Raw genomic sequence first — 21,167 nt, forward strand, 5'->3', positions numbered from 1 at the left:
TTTCTCTCTTTCTTTATTGCCTAAAGCTTCTGTTGACTTTACGATCGAATCGCTTCCTGGACAAATCCGTTAGTCAAATAATAACCCTTTTTCTTTTTCAAACAAGATTTCTTTCGTGAAGTCTTCTTCTTCTTCTTTCCTCTATTTTTTTACATCAACGCAAACATTCAGGAAATTCAAGTATTATATAATAAATAATAAAAATCAAATTTTTTTTTTAATGTTGGTATTAATTTTTAATATAGAAAAAAATTTAATAGAAATTAATTATAATAAACAATTTAAAAAAATTTAATTATAATAAACAATTAATTTTTAAAAAATTTAATTAAAAAGTTAAAACAAATAGAAAATAATTTTTGAAAAACGGAAGTAAAAAAATTTTTTTTTTTGGAAAAATTATTATAATAAAAAATAAATAAAAATGATCCGATATTTTAATTACGTGTATTCGTGAATTTTTTTTGCATTCGTTGATGCATATTTGCATAAAAAAAAAAAAAATTGAAAAAAAAGTGTAAAGACTCTTGCTAATTAATCTAGTCACGCCACAATGTTCTGAAAGATAACGAACTCACTATATGGCCTCTGGGTCTAAGACGTGACGCGACGTAAGTGTCGCTTGATAAGGGATGCCATTAAACGATATATCTAGGATGTTGTGTGTGATAAAGGTGTATATATACATATTTTTCCTGTCAAGTATATATTCCCTTTTAACAAGTCTTCTATTGCGCGCACCGATTGAAAGTCAATATATTTACTAACGCAAAATCTCATAAACTTTTCACACAATCCAACAAGCAAAACTTTCTAAAATAATAAATTATTCATTAGTCTCATTTTCAAATTGCGCCTTTTCCATAATTTATTTCTTTATTTATAATTTTAATATTAATATTTATATTTAATATTTAATATTTAATATTTATAATTTATTATTTATAATTAATAATTTTCTCATGATTTTCAAATTTAGCGCTACGATTCAAGTTGGCAGTTTCGTTCCAACTGTCAAAATCAAAGTTGGCAGTACCGTTCCATCTGTCAAGAAATTTCAATTATCGAAATTGCGCCTTTTCCATAATTTGTTTCTTTATTTATAAAATAATATTTATATTTAATATTGATATTTAATATTTATATTTAATATTTATATTTAATATTTATAATTTATTATTATAATTAATAATTTTCTCATGATTTTCAAATTTAGCGCTGTGATTTAAGTTGGCAGTTCCGTTCCAACATAATAGTTGTCAGTACCGTTCTAACTGTCAAGAAAACTGTCAAGTTTATAACCTCAAAAAAATGTTTCGCTGTTTACAAACAGTCTTTTAAAATAAATAATATATTAATCTAATATATATTATTTGTATCAGGTAATTATTATATTTAATGCAAAAAATATTGCATCAGAAAAATATTTGATTATAATATTGAATCATCGGATGAGAAAGAAGAATTTGCAATTTGATTTTGTTTTTTAATCACTTACGATCGTAAATAATATATATATGATAGAAAGGATATGATTTTATGAAGGAGAATTGAATTTATGAGTAATAGAAATAGTGTATGTAATAGAAATCTAGACAAGATTTTAATAATGTACGCACGTCTATGTATATGACTAATACCATTACTAATAGTCGTATATAACCAATAGAGAAGGACGTTTATCTTTTGCTGACTTAACCCTCTCCCTCACTATATATATATGTCTATATATGAAAGGATCTTTTCTCTCTTATCTTAAGAGAGAAGAGAGTAAAATGAGTTTGTCCTTATTAAGGCTTCCTGTTTATCTTTTGCAGGAGCAAAGCGTAGGATGGAACCAACATTGCGAGGAGTCTTTTTACATTGAAGAGGAGGATCGACGAGGAAGAGGAACAAAGATGCCTGCCTCGCAAACCGCCGCCACTGAGCGGCGAAACGATCGATCGGTGAGTTTTTTTCTTTTTTTCTAAATTAATTTTGCAATTTTTGAAAATTTTAATAGATTCAACATGTCGAGGGATCATTAAATGATATATTTGAAACACGATTTCCATAGGTCTAATTCTATCGAGGCAGAGTTCCGCTTCCGGTTTTTGCGGTAACGATATCGAATGATTGGCACGCCCTGATCGTTTTCTCTCTATTCAACTCTCTCAAACATCGTTTGTGTTGATCGTCAAACTTGACTTCTGATTTCCCTATCAACACTCTACTGTCTATTATCATGAGCAAATTGGACGCGGGAAAAAAAGTTCACTTATATAAATTAATGCATAAAGTCTTCTAATATCATTCATCTTTCAAAATACCATTTATGGAGTTGAAATCAAATCTAATAATTTATTCTCTTCTCTTATTTGTTTTTCTTTCTCTCGATTTTGAAATTAATTTTTCTCTCTTAGTTTTTAATAGAAATTATTTTTAATTTTAAATATTATTTGAATTATTTTTGTTGATGATTTATCTCTCTCTTTTTTTGATAGTTTTTTTTTTTTTTAAATATCTCTCGAAATACCAGACGATGGGACTTGTCACGCAGACGCAAAAGAAAGAGTTGTAGATATATTTAGTCTATATATTGATCTGTGAAATTCCAAGTGAAAATCTGTCTCAAAGCTTGCGAAAAGCAATAATATTTTGCTAACTTTTGATTTGCTTTTACTGCATTCTGAGCCTCTTAACTTCTTGACAGAGTGAGAATTCATTTCTCATCTCTTGAAATTTGAATTTTAACTTCGATGAACAATAATTTTTATTAACTAGTTTTTTTTTATTTAAATAAATTATATTTCAGATCACACATGAGCCACCAAAATTAAAAACAACGCTCAAAACACCACCAAAACAAGCAACAAATCCCCTTCAGTTTGTGAAGGTTGGACCATGTTCGCTTTATCGGACAGCTCAAGAGCAACTTCAAAAAGTCCAAGAAGTCAAAAAGATCAAACAGGAAGTGCGAGAAGATCCCGAAGATTGGCAGTCAGTAAGTAGAATAACATTTCAAATATAAATAGATCATTGGAAAATACATTTCCTAATTCCCTTAATTTTCTTTTCTATTATTTTAATTTTTATTTCAATTTTGAAAAATTCTTTTCTATTTTTCAAATCAGTTTTAATTCTTCGAACTCAATTTTTTTTTTTGTAATTTCTTTTTAACAGAATTTAGACAACTGGAAAAGTAGTCGAAGGAAGCGTCAGGAACATATAATTGAACGTGTCGTTGAAGTAAAAAAACTAGAATTAGAAGAACATGATCGGCAGCGTCGACGAAGTAAAACCTTCTCGGAAATGATGGAGGAAAGAGGAAATAGAGGCCGGAAATTGAGCATGAGTCTAACAATGTACCACGAAGAGGACTCGAACGATCTCAGTGATCTTGGAATTGGTACCAGCAGTGGAAAAAGTTCTGTTAGCGGCGACACTCACGACGATACGCACAGTGTTTTAGTAAGTACCAAAAAAAAAAAAAAAAAAATTATAAAAATAACAAAAAAAAAAAACTAACAATTTTTTTTTCCTACAGAGCGACAGAGACAGCGAAATTGAAAAAAATCACTCAGATGTCGATAATGCACCAATTGAAAATGGCAACGAATCGGAAAATTTAAAGGCCAAAATTTCAAATGGTTTTCACAATAATCATGAATATGATTCGGCGGCAACAGCAACGGCAAGTTCACCAGAACCTGAAGAATACACCTACGAAGGAGCAATACGTGGTTATGTTTCAAGAGTAGCGCAAAATATTCCCCGAAGATCATTAGCGAATCTTGAAGTGAAACTCGAGAATTCCAAATCAACGACAAATGGATCGAAAACAAATCTCAATGATGAAACAACGAATGGATCACCAATTGTTAAAGTCGATATTTTAAAAAGAAGGGAAATTTTTGAAAAAGCTGCTCAAAATAATGGGGACAATAAAATGAATAATAGATTAAGTTCCGAATTTTCAAATAATAAATCAATTAAAGAACGTTTATCACATCTTGAAAAACAAAAAAATGATTCAGAATGTTTTGAAAAAACTAATAGTAAAGCATTAAATAGGCTTTCGGGTGATATGCATTCAATACGCGAGAGATTGTCACATTTAGAGAAACAAGCATCGGAAAGAGAGAAAATAAATAATCATGACGAAGATTTAGAAACTATTCGACCATTAAGAGAACGACTCTCAACACTTGAGAAATACAGTAGCAATGATGAATTTTCAATTTGTCATGGTGAATTATCAGCGAGAACAATTAAAAATCGTCTCAATTCACTCGATACAACAAGAAATAAAGAAGAAAAGAGAAATTCATCAATTAAAAATAATCATTGCTTTCGAGATCAAGATAATAGAAATGATAATTCAACACCAAGTGAAAGAAGTTCATCACCCGATTCAGAATATAGAGCACCAAGGGCTCCATTTCATCGTAGTCTTGATTCTTTAGATGCTGATGCATCAAGTGGACCCGATACATTCGAAAGAGTTCAAAGTCTCGAGGAATTGGATTATACACGTCGTTATCCTGCTTCTTCATCGTCGGCAGAAATTCTCAACGATACTGACAGAGAGGATTCTGGTATTCATACAGCTGATGTAAGTTGTTCAGTGAGTCAAGCCGATGAACCCGTTGACGAGGAGGTAATTCACAATCACGTTGAGAGACAACAAGTTATTATTGAAGAAAATCAAGAATCACCAATATTGGAAATACGAAAAGACGAATTGAGAAGAGAATCAAAGAAGGAAGAATTAAGAGAGGAATTAAAGAAAGAAGAATTAAAGAACGAAACAGATGATACAGTTTGCCAGAGAGAAGCAGTGACAACAATAAAGGTAGGATTTCAAAAAAAAAAAATATTTTCTTTACCTCTATATGGTTAAGGATCTTTAAAATTAAAAAAACAATTCTTTAGGGTACTGCTGAAAATACTTCCGGTGAACAGACGTCTAAAATTGATCCTCTAGTTACTAATAATTCTCATTCCCTTTCTTCATCACGTCCAATAATTTATCAGAGTCCAAAAGTACCTCCTCGAAGAACTCCGCCTGAAATTTTGAAATTTCAATGCAAATCCAATATTGTTCAACCGGCTTTTAAATTAAATCTCACGGAAGAAATCAGGGAAAAATCATCCTTTGAAAGTTCCGATTCATCTCCAGCATCACCACCAACACCAACTTTTCCAACTTCCATTAGATTATTTCCCAATGATTCAAAATCATTATCTCCTTGCACATCGCCAAGAACATCAAAAATACCAACACCACTACCTCGTAAATCAATATCAAAATCTCCCGTTGAAAATTCCTCTTGGATTTATCCTGGTCCATTGGTTTCTTTAGCTTCTCCTCTAGTTTCACCTTCTTTGATTTCTTCTGTTACTTTTTCTAATTCTTCTTCTTCGACTTCTTCCTTATCATCTCCTGCTAAAATTTCTCCAAAGACGCGTAAAACTTCCGAAATTCCTGTGCCAATTCCCACGAGTCCTTTATTAAATAGTTCCAAATTATCTTTTCAAAAAATTGACGATTTAACAAAATCTACATCCTCAATTCCTGTTTCAAATTCCCCTTCCTCAAAATCGAATCAGGTGATGGATACAAGATCAACAGACAAACGACTTATGGTGGTGGAAGTTTGGGAAAAGGTGACGGTTCCCCAAGGACAAACTCCTGCATCGGCTTTGGTCACTCCAAGCAACGAGTGTTTTAAAAATGGCCAAAACTCTGAGGTTAGAACTGATGAGTTGAAAATTAATTCTTTACGAAAATCTTAAAAAAAAAAATTTTTTTCCAAATTTCATTCAGCCTAGCTAATCTTTTGCTATATTTGTAAATAGTCGGGATTAGGAGATAGAATGAGTGACAGGAAAGACGTATCTAATTATTAATTAAAAGCAAATTAAAGCTAATTAAAACTAATTAAAACAAATTTAATTTAATAATAAATTTAATTCGATAAAGTAAATAATTACTTTAATTAATAAATAAACATTTAATTAAAAAAATTACTAACATATAATTAAACTAAATAATAAATTTTGATTTTCTATATTCTATTCTTTGATTCGCGGTAGAAAATAAAAATTAAAAAAAAAAAAGTAGAAAATTTAGAAGACTGATTATTATATATTAAGATAAATTGAATGCCAATATTAACTTTTTTTAAATATCGTAATATAAAAATTATTTTCTATATAAAAAAAATATTTTGTACGAAAAGTTAGATGAATAATTTATTCAATTTTTAAAAAATTAAATAATTTTTTTTTTCTATATTTTTTAAAATGATTTACGATGAATTTTATTAGAATAAATCTTTTTCTAAATGTGATCTAAACGTTTCAATGGTTTTTATGATAAATTTTATTAGATATATATAGAATTTTAAAAAAGTGATCTTTAAAAGAAATTTTATTTATAGAATAAAATTTTTTTTTTTTCCCCCCTTTGAAAAGCGATCTTTTTAACGCTCTCAATATTTTTATGATAAAATTGTATTAGAAGATATTTATATATAAATAATAAGATTTTTCTAAGTATGCGATCGTTTTATGGAGTTTGAAATTATAATCATCTTCTTCTATTTTTCATCTATATTATACTTTATGGAGTTTGAATAGTTTTCAAGCATCATCAAGCTTCAACCGGTTTTTTCACATAATTGTGTGTAAATTACAAAAGAATTTATAACGAGTTTGTGAATACAATATAATATTATATTAGATGCAGTAGATCTCACATTAAAATTGTGAATTTAATAATGCATTGAATTTCAAATTATTTTATTTTTTTTTTTTTAAAGACAATATAATGAAGATTTGTAAGACTGAATATACAGTACTTCCTATATTTCAAAACTTGAATAGATCATCGCGGTTAATTGTTGAAATTTTCCATTCAGCAGATGATATCTGTCATTTCTAGAAAAAATTATTATTTTCCTAATAATTAATATATTATCTCAGTGCTTGAAAAAGGTTATAATTTAAATTAAATTAAAATTTTTTTTAATTATTCTTTTTTCAAATTAATTGAAATTTTTTTTTAATTATCGAGAAATGAATAAAAAAAAATCTCAAATCCTGTCACTCGTGAATCTAGAAACTTGTAGCTAAAAAATGTAAATAGACTGTAAGAGAATCAAAACTATAACCCCAAGGAGTATATAAATATAGAGAAAATAGTTTTAAAAAAAATTTTTTTTTTTTTGAATTTAAGTACCAGTTTTAAAAATAGAAATCGATATAGGACTAATAGATTGACATTCTCAAAGAGTGTAAAATTTGGTCCGTAAGAGAAGTCTAATATTGTAACGATTGTGATAAATCTATAATATTCTCCTCTCCTTAGACGAGGGAAAAAAAAAAAAAAAAAAAAAAAACTTGTACGCTAATTTATTATTTATTTCTGTGAGCTTTAAAGACGATTTGAGGAGAAAAAAAACACACATAACGTGATAAATGAATTACGTGAAAGAGAAAGGAAAAGTTTTGGAACATTTTTTTTTTTCGAGCATAAAGACTTATTCTTTAATTTAATTCTGTTGTATCTTATAATAAATAATTATTGACAATACAACACGATACTTGTTCGTCGAGAGTAGAGCATTTTTTCGAAAAAGTATACGATGTAACACGAAATATAAGATTAATTGGGCAGTCAAGTCTCTCATTTCCTACTTTTTTAATCACTCACCACTTTTTCTGGTCGATCAATCAGTTCACATCTCAAAATAAAAAAAAAATAGTATTTTCTCAATTTAAAACCATTTGATAATTATTTATTTTAGTTTTAGAACAAAATTGAGCTTTGAACTTTGATTGACAATGGCATGCAATTGTGAATTTGCTATTTTTTTAAAAAAAAGCCTTTTTTAGTGCTGAGAAATTTTGATTACAAAATTTGAGTTTTTTTTTTTAGTAAATGGATTGATTTTTGATTAATTTAGAGAGAGAGGAAAAGACGAGTTTTTTTTTCAAGTGCAGAATAAATGTAAAAAAAAAGAAACTTGGAAATTGTGTAAAATGTCCTACGCCAGTGGTTTATTAATGAATTTCTATTGCTCAGTCCAGCGTTGTCAGTTCCGGTAATTATTTAGTGCCAATTAAAGTCGACGAGTGCATCATAGTCCCACGTAATAATACCCGCAAATAAAAGTAGTTAACGAAGTCAGTACTAGCTTATTAGAATCAGTAGATTGTAACTATTGCCTTTTTACACTCACACAAAGAGTATATTTTTCCTCGAAACTAATATTGAAAAATAAGATATTGTCTGGCAATATAATAATGTTATTTTTATCTTTTAAATTTAGTAATTTTTTTTATCTTTTCAATTTAGCGATTTTTTTTCATTTAATTTATTAATAATATTATACAAATTATTGCAATAATTCTCTATTTAAAAAAAATTTGCGATTCAATTTTTAAATATTATTAAAGAATTTAATAATTTACAATTGAATTAAATTTATTTATTTTTTCATTCGTTTTAATTGAAATATGCAAGTTTCGGTATATTTTTTTCTCGTGAGACTTCAAAATAAAAAGAAAAAGAAAACAAAATAAAAAAAAGTGAGAAGAGGCTTAGAAAAATAATTGAAGTTTGACATCTGCTTCTTCCCGCTGGACCTTCTTATATAGTCTAAAGCTTGGGGTTCTTTATAAGAGGTAAGGCAGTGTTCTTAAAACGCCTCCGCTTGAAAGACAATCCGATTTGCAATGATGTCATTTTATCGACAAGACTATAAAAAAAAATTGAATTAATTTATTGCCCAACATTAAGTTGTAAATAACTGGAAATTTTATCGTGACTCGTAGTTGAGAGTAAATCTCATTGTTTGCTTTTTATCAGCATTTCTTATCAATAAAAAAAAAAAAATTACGGTTATTTTCTGAAGTGATGAAAATTTTTTTACGAAAAATTGAAAAATTGTTATACACTTAATTTGAATTATAAAACTAAATTTTAATTTAAAAAATTATATTTCAAGAAATTATTAGTTTTATTTTTTGAAAAATGTTTGAAAAATATTTGCAGATCGGAACTATTTTTCTGCAAGGCTGTGCTTGATTATGCAAATGCTTATCTTTCGAAAAATTTCTCCACCTTTTTTTTTTTTCTAAAAAACAGTTTTTTTAATTTAAGAAAAATAATTATTATTTTCTGTGAGTATTAGATAATTAAGTAGCTAGAAAAAAAATAGATTTTGATTTGTCACTGATAAGATAATTTCCTTGAAAATTGAATTACGTGTTTAGAAAATTAATAAATTCTTATCTCTTCTGTTAAATAAACGTCACAATATACAATTTATGAAAAATTATTTATTATTATTTTTTTAAAACAATTTTTAAAAAATTAGTTTAATAATTGCATAATTACTAATTAATTATTATTATTATTATTATAATTGTGGATTAATTAGAAAATTCTATTTTGTTTTGTATGTCAATAAATAATAATTTATATTTTTGAAATTTAATTTAAAAATATAAATTTTCTTATAGAAAATTAAATTACTTTAGTAATATTTTTAAAAATAATCATTTGATAAATGAAGTGACAAATTTTTGTCTTATCAGAATCATTTCATAAATGTAAAACGTTTTCTATATCAGTATAAATTTACCTTTCGAGACTGAAGATAGTTATTACGAAACACTGACCGAAGTCTGCTTTTTTAAACCACAGAAATTAAATAATTATTACTTTATAAAATGGAGGTAAATGACATTTTTTTCTAATTCTTATATAATAAATTACAATTGCGATAAATAATAATAAAAAAAAAACATTTTTATTATTATTCTTACTAATGAATATCGTATAATTAAAAAAACTGAACTTTAAAAATTTTTTTTATTTTCTAATTTTTATTAGCTAGTGTCTTCCTGTATTTAATACTTAGTCTCACTAGTTATTTTTCTCGCTTTCACCTTATAATTTCGAGTAATTACACTCTTAATATTACTGCATGTTTTATATTGTATTTTGCAATAATAATATTTTTTTTTTAATTTAATTTTTAACAGCTTTTTGTTAATATTAACTATTTCTAATATCTATTTTTAAATATTTGCCTATAAACATTTAATTTACAGGTGAAAAATAATTTCCAATAATAATTTTCTAAAATTGTATATAGTTTCGGGAAAAAAAAAAATAACAATAGAGTAACGTTTCATTGAAAAAAAACGAGAGAAATGTTCAAGTAAATAAAAGTAGATTATATGAAAATTATTTTATTTGATTTGGAATACGAAATTAGTTTCTAGAAAGCCCGTTAGTATTATAGTCAGTCTCTCATTTGAGAAACGTTGCTCGATTGTTGCGGATATAGACGAAATTTGCATAGAATGTAGCGTTGCAAAATTCGTAACGCACTCTTAACCCTCGACAAGAAAAAAAAAAGAGGAATAAAAAAAAAACTGTTATACTATATCGTTTGTCTATATGCTTCTCCCAGGAATCATCAGTTATTGAGAAAGCGAATGTTGTGGAGGAAAAAAATATTTGCCAAACGATTGTGCCAGTTGATCGCGAAGAAGTTACTGGAATACCATCATCGTCATCATCATCTTCATCATCATCATCATCCAATACATCAGAAGTGGAAATAGTTTCCGAGAGGAAGAATGAGGAATCTGAACCAGTTGATCAACAGGAGCCAGAAGTTATTTCCATTCCTTTGACTAGTGAAAAACATGAACGTCCATCGACTTTAAATTTTGTTGAAATTCATTCAACTGTTGAGATGTTTAGTCCATTGTCACATGGCTCAACACCGGTGAGAAAAACAGATTTTTTTTTTTATTTAAAAAAAATTTTAAGAGAAAATTGAATTTGTGTTTTCTGTTCTTTTTTGTAGATTTTACCTCTGAGTTTAACGAGCGATGAAGAAATAGTATCTGGTCTCGCCTTTCCTATGGGTCCACCAACAAGTGTTGAACCACCGAAAGAAAAACCACCACCGCCACCGATAGAACTCAGTGATGAAGAAAGTCATCCCGTTGAGCCTTTAAAGAGATTAAATTCCACTCGCAGAATAAAGAAGGAACTTAGAACCAGGCGCTCCGATTTCCTTGGAATTGGAGGAGTAAGTATTTTCAGAATTTCTTTATACTTGAATTACTTTAAAAACAATTTTTTATTGCAATTTTTCCCCTATTTTTTAAATCTGTTTTATAATTTAATTATTTCGTTTTTCTGTATTTTTTTTTTTTGTCGAAGTTGGAATATTTATAAAAAAAAAATAATTGTTGTACAGTTAAATACTGATGACGATTTGGAGCGTGAATTAATGCTGACGAAACCACCTGATATTGCATCGATTCTCGCTGAGGAAAGACGTATCGAGCAACTACATCGACGTTCCTATGATACTGACAGCAATTACGAACAGGATTCAAGTCATGAACGCGACTCGGGAGTGGAACTTGGCCACGTGGAAGATTGGACAAAACAGCCAGTGAGTCCCGATATATCGCAACACAGTCGACAGAGCAGTGAACCATTTGGAGCGAGTGTAACTTCCTCTGAGGAAGATGAAATTACAAAAAAAGAACGCGAAATTATTGAAGTCCTTGAAAAGGAAGAACAATGGCGTTACGGAAATAGTCGTGAATTAAATAGGTATCTTTTTTTTTACATTTCATTGCAAAAAAAAATTATTATTATTGTAATATAATTATTGTAAATTTTCTTTTTTTTTTGTTACAGTGACATTGGAGAAAAATTAGCTCATAAATTACGTGAATTGGAAGAGGAGAAAATGCAATTGGAACGTGAACGTTCTGCTCATGAAGCAGAGGAACAACGACGTCATGAAGAAACACTGAGAAAAAATGAAGAAAATATTCGTAAACAAGAGGAAATTATAAGAAAACAACAGCAACAAGAGGAAATTGTTCGACAAGAAGTTGCCGCACGAGCAGCGGAAGCAAAACGTTTAGAAGATGAAAGAAAAGATAAGGAACTTCGTATTCAAACGCAAGAGAAATTAAAAATTCAATCTGAAATTGTCGATAGTGAAAAGAAAAATTCGGAAAATCGCCGACAGGAGGAAATTATCGTTAGAAACGAAGTTCTTAAAATTAAACCAGAGGTGAGTTTTTTAAATACTGAATTTATTAAATATTAAAATTAAAATAAAAATTATAATTAAAATAAAATTTAAAATAAAAATTAATTACAGAACAAAACATTAATGGAGTACGACAATCAAAATGACGAGTTTTCCACAGGGGTAAGTTGATTTTTTTTTTTCTAATTCGTTTTTTTTTTTTTTTTAAAAAATTCGATGTTTAATTTATCTTTTTTTCTAAAAGGATGTACTTCGAGTTGAAAGAGAATTATTGCAACTGGAACAGGAGGAACTTCAGAGAAAACGAAATAATTTAGCGTATCAAGAGCAAAAGCAACAGCAATTGGCGCAACAACTTCAAGAACAATGGAAATCATTGCAAGATGTTGCCAATGGATCATCGAGAAATCAACAGTACAAACTTCAAACACCATTAAATTATCGATCATCAATGCCTAATCTTCAAATGCAAGATGTACAAAGAAGAAGACCGCCTCCACCTCCAATTCCTCCGGCAAAACCCATAAGAATCGTTGAACAAAGACAGAGGGACGTTCCAATCAGGTAAAAAAAAAATGAGCTCAAGGTCTCGAAAGAGAATGATTCATTTATTTCGCTAAAAGTGATATCATTTGAACAAAAAAAAAAAAAGTCTCGACAACAGGAAACTGTGCTAGTTTCCGCCGAGCCCATTTTATATTTGTCTTGCATAACAATCGAATACAACTTGAATCAATTGGAATGGAATTGATTTTAGTCGCTCGTTGGAAGATCATGTAGCAAATATAATTCCAATTTTGGAAATTAAATGTTAAAGTAAAATTAGTTTTGTTTTAAATTAATTTTTATTATTTCAATTAGTTTGATAAAAATGTAATTTTTTTTTAAAAATTAATTTCGAATTTTTTTTGTGATTATAGAAACAGTAGAATTCCTTCGGCGGATTCGATTCCGCAACAAGTTGATGCCTCAATTCGTCACAGTGCTTCGGCAACGATGTTGGCAAATCATTGCGGACAACAAATGACAAGACAGACATTGCATGCATTGAGCGCAGTTCCTCGTTCACGAATTGTTCAGGGCGATCAATGGGTTCAGAGAAGAAAAAGCGATGTGCCACGAGCAACGCAGGAATATAATTATCAACACTGGCTTATTCAGGTAAATTCATTTTTTTATTATAATAAATTAATTAACAATTAGTAAAAAAAAAAATTTACAATTAGTTATTATTTAACAATTTTCAGTAATTAATTAACAATTATTAGCAATAAAATTTTACAAAATTTAAATTATTTAGCATTATTGTAAATATCTTCAAAAATTAAATTATTTTCAAAACTGTAATTTTAAAATAAAATAATTCTTCGAAAATTGGATTACTTTTGAAATTTAAAAATCATTTAAACTAATGTCAAAACTTTCAATTGAAACTATTGGTAAATTGAATTATTTCTATTAAATACAAATAATTATAATTAATTATTATTTCAAAATAGTTTTTTTTAATTTTTAACAAAAATAATAATTCTATTAATTTTCTTTTAATTTGTGAAAATAAATATATAAATTTGATATCATCTTCAGGAAGCGGAACAAAGAAGAATTAATGAGAAAAATCAACGATCACCAGTTCGAAAATCACAACCACACGTCACAGGAACTTCTGTGCCATATAATACTCCATCTCCAAGGGCAGATAGTAAACCACTACCAGATTCAATTATTCAAACACTCACACAAAGAGTACAAGCTAGAGCACAGGAAAAGCCTATTCCGCCTAGACGAAGGTAAATTTGAATATTTTTTTTTTTTGTTTTTTTTTTTTCTATATTGAATTCAAATAATTTACCGAAAAAAAATTAATTTCTGAGAAAACGAAACATTTTTTTAAAAAATTCAACATTTATTGTAATTAAATTAATTAATAATTGTAATTAAATATTTTTGAAAATTCGTTTTATTTTAGACTAGAGCAGCCTACGAGTCAGGAACTTATTCAAAAGCAGTATGTAATACAGCCGCAAAAAACGAATCAAACTCAAAATAGTGTCGATTCACAGGAAAAGATGCTGAGCGTCTCTGGAAAGAAAAAATGCTCCCATTGCGGAGATGAATTAGGTAAGAACTTGAAAATTTTTTTTCTTAGTTGTAACATATAAATTCATGTCCGAATTTTTTATATCGAAAATAATTGTATGCAAATATTTAATTGATTTCAATGTAGGATTCAGAAAAAAAAGAAATGTTAAATTAAAAAAAAAAATTCTTTCCAGGCCGAGGAGCAGCGATGATAATTGAAAGTCTTCGGCTATTTTACCATATGGAATGCTTCAAATGCTGCGTCTGTCATGTTCGCCTCGGGGACGGTCTAATGGGAACTGACGTACGAGTTCGCAATCATAAACTTCACTGCCATAACTGCTACTCCAGTGATGACGGTACAAAAATAATTTTTAATCTATTATATAATACAATTGATAAATATTATATTGCTAAATTGTATTGTATTTTTTTGAAATTTGAAAGGAGTGATTTTTTCATATATTTAATTTTTTTTTTAGGTGTCAAATTCAGCTGCGTGTAAAGAAAAAAATAATATATTGCGAGCTAATGGATCTTAAGCTAACTTGAATATAGCGAATCACGGCTATATTTTATAAGTTGTAGTAAAACCATTTAGTTACCTCGCCCTGGGAAACAGAACAGAAAAAAAAGGTGGCAAAGCCTCGCCTCCAATTGTGTAAATAAATTTTTTTTTGACGACCAAACAAATATCGGCAAATGCCGTTCTTCATTAACACATTTCTTTTATCATTTGTAAATAGCCTGTATTTATGTAATTAGATTTATAGAATTTAAGAAGAGTCGATATGAATTTTTTTTTCATTTTAAATTAGATGAGATGAAATGTACATTTTTGTATGATAATTTGTGATATTTATAAGTTTTTTTTTCTCCCTGAACGTGAATGTTAATAGCTTTCTTAAATCTAGAGAGTAACATTTTTTTCAATCAAATCTTGTATTAATCAACAATGTCGAGAATTTATTGTTACTCCTTTTTTTATAATTTTAAGTGCTGGTTATGTTGCACGTAATCTACAATTCGAAACCTTCTTTTATTTTTCGTTTTCTATTTAACAGAGGCAATTTTTTACTAATCGATTTTAATTCTTATTGTTTAACAAACTTCGAAACCTTGGAATCATAGAGCAAATAATCCTGTGTGAAATATTGTACGATACGTGTTTCGTGTTATCACAATGTCTAATTTTATATTAGCAATGAAAATAAATGTTTATTTTAGTCAGAAAAAAAAACAAACAAAAAGGATTTAATTATTTCTTCCTTTCTTTCTAAATTTAATTTAGTAATAAATTATTTTGAAACATAAATAAAGATAAAAACGTTTAGTATAATTATAGAATAAAGGTATTTTAGTAGAAAAAAAAAACAATTTGCCTTTTATAAATGATTTATTATGACCCTGTGTCAATTACCAAATGAAACAATTTAAAGATTGTGCATAGTTTGCTTGTGCTCAGGAGCATAGATTTTTTTTTTCTTTTTTATAAGCTTATAATTAAATATTCTTTCGTCGATAATTACATAATCTACATAGTGGAATGAAATTTTTTTTTTAATAATCTTATTTAAAATTCATGTTTATGTAAATATTTCTATTTTTTTCTGTACATTCACAATATTAATATTTTATCCGTGTTTTTTTTTTTGAACAATGCAAAGCTGTTAAAAGATTTTTTTCTATTTTATATATTTATTTATATAATTATATTTTTGAAACATAAAAAACAAATTGGCTCCTATTTGTCAATTTTAAACTAAATAATTTCTTGTTGCGTAATATATTATTTAAAAGCATTTAAATGCACACTCAAAGCTAATCATTTTCACAAAACAAATTGAAATATTCTCAAGGGAAATCCTCATGTGTTAACAATTTTTTATTTTCTAAAGTGAATAAATTTCATATATATAGTAATATTAAAAAATTCAAATTATTGTAAACAATTTTTTCTTAAATATTGTAATATAATAAAAATTTCAATTTTAAAATATTTCTCTTTAATTCAGTAAGTTTTATTAGAATTCTGCCAATGATAATTTTTTTCTCAATTCAGAACAAATTGTTTTGAGGACTAATATAAATTGAACACACATAATTTTAAGTCTAGATTTGTAAAATTAAAAATTAACATTAAAACTTCTTTAAAAATTAAAAAAATTATTTTTGTTTCATGATTCAATTAATAGATAAAAATAGAATAAAATGTTTAATTATATTCCATTAATTAAAAAAAAACTAAAATCTATAAAATATTTAATTATTTAATTTTAAAATAAAAATTTGTCAAAAGCGCTAGAAATAAATTAAAAATGAAATAAATAATTCTTATAAGTAATAACAATTGCGCTTGAATTATACTAATTTCTAGAAAATAAATATATATATATTTATGAAAAGCATCTTTGGCATTAGGAAATTGCGTAAAGATAAAGTCCCATTTTTTTTTTGGAGATGCCAGCTTGTACATACTTTGAAATGGAATAGAATGCACTCATGGTAATAATTTCGGCTCTCGTCCCGTTATTAATTTAAAAGATTATTATTTTTGTTTTTAAATATGAATCTTACTTTTTTTTAGTCTTAGGACTTGTTGATTGAAAAACGCTAGATGCTGACATCAGATTTTCTATATACTGTCCAAGAACTTGATTTTCACTTCTCAATTTTAAATTCTCTTCTTTTACACTATCTACCCTTTGCGATAAATCTAAAATAATTTAAATTATTTTAATTTCATTAAAGAATTAAACAAATTCAACTGGTAAAATTTATTAAAATTTTTTAATTAGATTAATTTACTAATAAACAAAATTTAATTTACCGTCTAATGTATTTTGAAGCTCCAAAACTTGTGATATAAGTCTTGTTTTCTCTTCCTGTTCATCTGGACTAATATCAGGATCTAAGCCTAAAAAAATATTTTTATTTAAACGTAAAGATTTTTAATTTTAAAAATTTATTTTATTAAAATAAAACCTACTGCTTGGACTACAGCTTCCATTAGTAAATGTCGATGGAATAGAATCCATACTACGACCGTGATTTAAAATATTTGATCTATTTGAATTTTCAATTTCCTCTTCTGGAATAATAACTGAAAAAATATATATAATCACATTTTAAATTTCTCTTTCATCCTTTACAGACTTCAATTAATTATTGAAAAAGAAAATCAATTCAAGTAATCTACAATTCAAATTTTAATTGAAAAATGTCATTACGAAAAAACATAACCTATAAACAAACAAAAAAAAAACTTAAAATCTACGATTTAAACAATTTTTATAACTTTAAAAAATAAAACACAATAGTAATTAAAAAGTACAAATGAAAATTTAAATAATTCGTAAAGGTTAAGGAATATTTAAACATGTGTAAAATGAAGATTTTAAAACTACTACTACCTTGTGGATCATCGTCAGCAAGTGGAATGCTGTTCATGTCATCTTGTAATTTAGCACTAGACAACATCGACGTAGACATCCTGGAGCCTCACCTTGTGTCAATAAGTACAATATATGAGAAAAATAATTCTTGAAATAATTTATACTTCCACAAAAAATTCACACTTAAGATTAAAAATCCAAAATTTCCAAATTCAAAAACCACAAAATTCTTCTTCTTTTGAAAGAATTTAAATCCTTTTAATTATTAACAATGACACATTAATTTATAACTGAATAAAAACACAATTTTCTTTTTTGACATAAACAGTCTTGTGTGTATTATCCGCCATTTGTCATTTTTATCGACACTTCGCCCTCTAACGGAAGTATTTTGAAACTTATTTACTTTGCTTTCAATTTTAACAATTAAATATTGAAATTTAATTATTTAAAACAAAAGAAATACAATTTTATGCCAAAGAATAAAAAAAATGAATTTTAAAAATTAAATAATGATTAATTATTGCTTATTTGTTTGTGAAACAAACATGAAATTAAAATAATTACATTCAGTGAAGTAGTTAGATTTTCTACCCAGTGTTTATTTTTCATCTTTTAATATAAATATAACAAACAGAATTAAACAGTTTTTAATATTTAAAATAATAAAAAATATTTTTGAATAATAATAATTAATTTTGATTGAATTTAAAAATAATAGAAGAAAAAATTAAATTATTTTTTTGAAAATAAAATTTTGAATTTCTACATACGGCACTGGTTTAGTTGAAATGTTTGCCGCGAGGGGCGCTGCTTGCAAATTCGTCGACCTGATGGCAACGCTCGAATTTACGGAAGGGCAAAGGACGCTGGCAGCCATGTTCATTTGTCAACGAACTGCAACGGACGTCAATCGGTCTCTCCAAGTCTTTCTGGCATTTTTCTTTTTTTTCTCGCCAAACATCAAATTCAACAAAAATATCAGTGTTTACGTGAATTTAAATTTTTTTTTAAAAACAATTTGTGCTTTTTAAGGAATACAAAAGCACGATGGCGTCCGCGGAATTTGAAAAGCGCAAGCGTGAAGAATACGAAATGCAGCTGTTTGGCTTTCATTCGAGAACCGTTTATGCGATCCGTAAGACGCCTTCTTCGTTTTGACTTTCCGCTATTTTGTGAATGCTTTTCAGATTTTATTGTTTGGAGCATTCTACCTGATGGATTATCACAAGTTTCAGTCGCTGGGCGAGTGGACTTTAGTTTCATGTGATATTTAATCATGACTAGAGTCACACTCGTCCAGCATTTGGAACACTTTCACCGCATTTTCTGGACGAAGACGATCACAAAGGCTGACGCTCTCTCATCTCTTGTAGCTTTCTCCTTTCTCTCAAACAGGCAATTTTTTTTTTTTTTTTCATCTCAGCCCGATAGCTTGGAAATCGACTACTTTTTCTTCTTTTCATATTTCTCAAAGTTTTAATCTTTTTTTCAATAAAAAAAAAAACATGATAATTTAAGTGAGAGAAAAGAGTCTTCCCCACGCTTGTCATCCAAGATCTGGTTTTTTTTTCTTGACCTTGGGTCACGCACAGTGAAACTCCTCGGTTTTTGCTAACTGAGTAACAAGTTTCCGCTTTTGTGAACTGAAATCTTCATTCTAGTCGAAAGTAATGCTCTCTTTGTTCTTTCATTCTCTTGAGAACAATTCTTTGTTTTCAGACTCATTTTCATTTTAAGATTTAATCTGCTATTATATTGCAAAAAAAAAAAAAAAAAATGCTAACAAAAAATTTTCTGAGGAGCAAATTAATACTGTTTTTTTTTGTATTGTTTTTAAATTTATGGAAAATACAAAAAGGAACGTGAATCTAATAAACATGTATACGTTTTTCAGTGAGAAAAGCTACTGAAGCCCATATTAAGTCAACGTGTTTAGCTTCATATAATTCAATTGCCAGTAAATATAATTTAAATGAAGAAAAAAAGGATATTTTAAAAAAAGAAATAAATGAATTAAAAAAACTCTACATGAAGAAAGCAGAACCAGAATTTGAAAATCTCCAGGTATTTTTTAAAAAGAAACTATTTTATTTCTGCTATTCATGAATTTGCTCTGAGAATCAACAGGTGGCTGCCAACGAATTAACCGTTACAAATTCCGAATAAAATAATAAAAGTTTTTGAATAATTTTAATTATGAAAAATTTTGAGAAGAAAAAAGAAAATTATTGGTTAAATTAAAAAAAAAAAAAAATTATATTAATAAATGCTGTTAAAATAATGATTTCTTGAAAACTTGAATGAGAAGCTGATATCCACCTGTTGCTTCATTGCTTGTATTTATATCGTCAGGTTAAAATCCCTTGATTTCAATCTAAACTTATTAAACTTTTTTTTAATTAATTCGAGAATATTTTTTATTTAAAACATTCCACTAATTTTATTATAATTAATTATAAATTTATAATTATATTAATAATTGTTAATTTAATTTTTTCTTTTTAGAAAATTGTTGAAAAATATATAAGAATACCGGACAATGTTTTGCTCGAGGAAGATAAATGCCAAGCAGTTCAATATTCAGATAAGGAAGTTGAAGAATTAAATGAAAAATTATTAAATCTGCAAAAAACATTGAAAAGGGTAATTGCTTTTTATATATATATATATATATATTATAAAAAAATATATATTTTTTAAAATCTTTCCACAAGAGAAGATATTGAAAAATTTTCATTAATTTAATTTACTATAAATAATAAATGGGGGAAAAAATTTCAAATTAAAGTCATAAATAGTTAATTTAATGTTTTCATTCAATTGCGATTAGAGGAAATTAAAATTTCTGTTTGTTTACAGGTACATATTCAAAGCACACTTCTTGATAAGGAAATTGAATCAATGAAGGGAATAGAAGAATTTTTAAATTTTGCAATGAACATTATTAATGATGCGGAGAAAGCTTTAAATATTTTTAAACCTGATAAAGAAATTGCGAGTTTAGTTGAAAAATATCAAATATTACATAAAAAAACTAATGATTTTTCATCAAAAACATTGAAACAGACGTATAATCCAAATATAGATTATATTCAAATAAAAGACTGCAATCTTGATGAGGATAATTAATTTTTTTTTAATTAAATAACAAAACAAAAAAAGTTCATGCAATTTATATAAAGTTTCTTTTTTTTTTTAATTCTCATCATTAATTTAATTTTGTTTTAATATTCATTGTATAATTTATATTTTTAATTTGTCTGTGACTTAATTTTTTTTTTGTTTAATATCTGTAAATACAAAATTGTAATATAATCAAGTTGTGTAAATATAATCTATGTTTTTTTTTTAAATTTAGTTTTATTAATTTCATTGTTAATTACTTTAATGCAATTCTATATTTAATATTTTTAGATTTCAAATTATTAAATGGTTGAAAATAAAGTTGTAATTTTAAAGAAGATGTGAATAAATAAATATTAAAAAAAAAATTATAATTATTGTGATAAATTCATTTATTTAATCAATTTTAATATAATAAAGATAATTAATTTTTAATAGTTTGCAAATTTTATATAAATTATTTCTATTTGTAAAT

The 21,167-nt window shown here is 26.9% G+C and overlaps 3 protein-coding genes across 4 annotated transcripts; 2 read left to right on the forward strand and 1 right to left on the reverse strand.

Annotated features, from left to right (window-relative positions):
• Nucleotides 1-1,817: 1,817 nt before the first annotated feature.
• On the forward strand, nucleotides 1,818-15,421 carry LOC127282039 (golgin subfamily A member 6-like protein 22; the record flags this gene model as incomplete). Of its 2 annotated transcripts, XM_051306108.1 has the most annotated exon segments (16): nucleotides 1,818-1,946; nucleotides 2,795-2,983; nucleotides 3,163-3,450; nucleotides 3,527-4,834; nucleotides 4,915-5,733; nucleotides 10,473-10,793; nucleotides 10,875-11,102; nucleotides 11,274-11,638; nucleotides 11,726-12,110; nucleotides 12,201-12,251; nucleotides 12,334-12,653; nucleotides 13,010-13,250; nucleotides 13,677-13,879; nucleotides 14,059-14,210; nucleotides 14,366-14,530; nucleotides 14,654-15,421. In XM_051306108.1, coding segments are annotated over 16 exon segments (5,187 nt in total), but the record flags the coding sequence as incomplete, so codon positions are not given.
• A 127-nt stretch (nucleotides 15,422-15,548) lies between these two features.
• Nucleotides 15,549-17,943, reverse strand: LOC127281840 (short coiled-coil protein B). The gene is made up of 4 exons (XM_051305793.1): nucleotides 17,585-17,943; nucleotides 17,161-17,274; nucleotides 17,002-17,088; nucleotides 15,549-16,887 (listed from the first exon to the last, which is right to left on the reverse strand). The coding sequence occupies exons 1-4, from the start codon at nucleotides 17,661-17,663 to the stop codon at nucleotides 16,745-16,747; spliced, it is 423 nt and encodes a 140-aa protein (XP_051161750.1). The 5' UTR covers nucleotides 17,664-17,943; the 3' UTR covers nucleotides 15,549-16,744.
• A 484-nt stretch (nucleotides 17,944-18,427) lies between these two features.
• Nucleotides 18,428-20,922, forward strand: LOC127281844 (protein MIS12 homolog). Its single transcript, XM_051305795.1, has 4 exons — nucleotides 18,428-18,704; nucleotides 19,464-19,633; nucleotides 20,075-20,212; nucleotides 20,429-20,922. Exons 1-4 carry the CDS (start codon nucleotides 18,617-18,619, stop codon nucleotides 20,696-20,698), a joined length of 666 nt encoding a protein of 221 aa, XP_051161752.1. The 5' UTR covers nucleotides 18,428-18,616; the 3' UTR covers nucleotides 20,699-20,922.
• Nucleotides 20,923-21,167: the final 245 nt, after the last annotated feature.

The sequence above is a fragment of the Leptopilina boulardi genome, unplaced genomic scaffold, assembly GCF_019393585.1.
Source record: "Leptopilina boulardi isolate dan_hultmark-lab unplaced genomic scaffold, ZJU_Lbou_2.1 LbouV2_278, whole genome shotgun sequence".
In the NCBI taxonomy this organism is placed as follows: Eukaryota; Metazoa; Arthropoda; class Insecta; order Hymenoptera; family Figitidae; genus Leptopilina; species Leptopilina boulardi.

What these genes read in the sequence shown, in the direction of transcription:
- LOC127281840 (XM_051305793.1), bottom strand. Translation starts at nt 17,663, where the DNA reads ATGTCTACGTCGATGTTGTCTAGTGCTAAATTACAAGATGACATGAAC. An exon ending in TGGAAGCTGTAGTCCAAGCA is followed by an intron (nt 17,089 to 17,160) that starts GTAGGTTTTATT and finishes ATATTTTTTTAG; the next exon opens with GCTTAGATCCTGATATTAGT. An exon ending in GCTTCAAAATACATTAGACG is followed by an intron (nt 16,888 to 17,001) that starts GTAAATTAAATT and finishes AAATTATTTTAG; the next exon opens with ATTTATCGCAAAGGGTAGAT.
- LOC127281844 (XM_051305795.1), top strand. Translation starts at nt 18,617, where the DNA reads ATGGCGTCCGCGGAATTTGAAAAGCGCAAGCGTGAAGAATACGAAATG. An exon ending in GAGAACCGTTTATGCGATCC is followed by an intron (nt 18,705 to 19,463) that starts GTAAGACGCCTT and finishes TACGTTTTTCAG; the next exon opens with TGAGAAAAGCTACTGAAGCC. An exon ending in CAGAATTTGAAAATCTCCAG is followed by an intron (nt 19,634 to 20,074) that starts GTATTTTTTAAA and finishes TTTTCTTTTTAG; the next exon opens with AAAATTGTTGAAAAATATAT.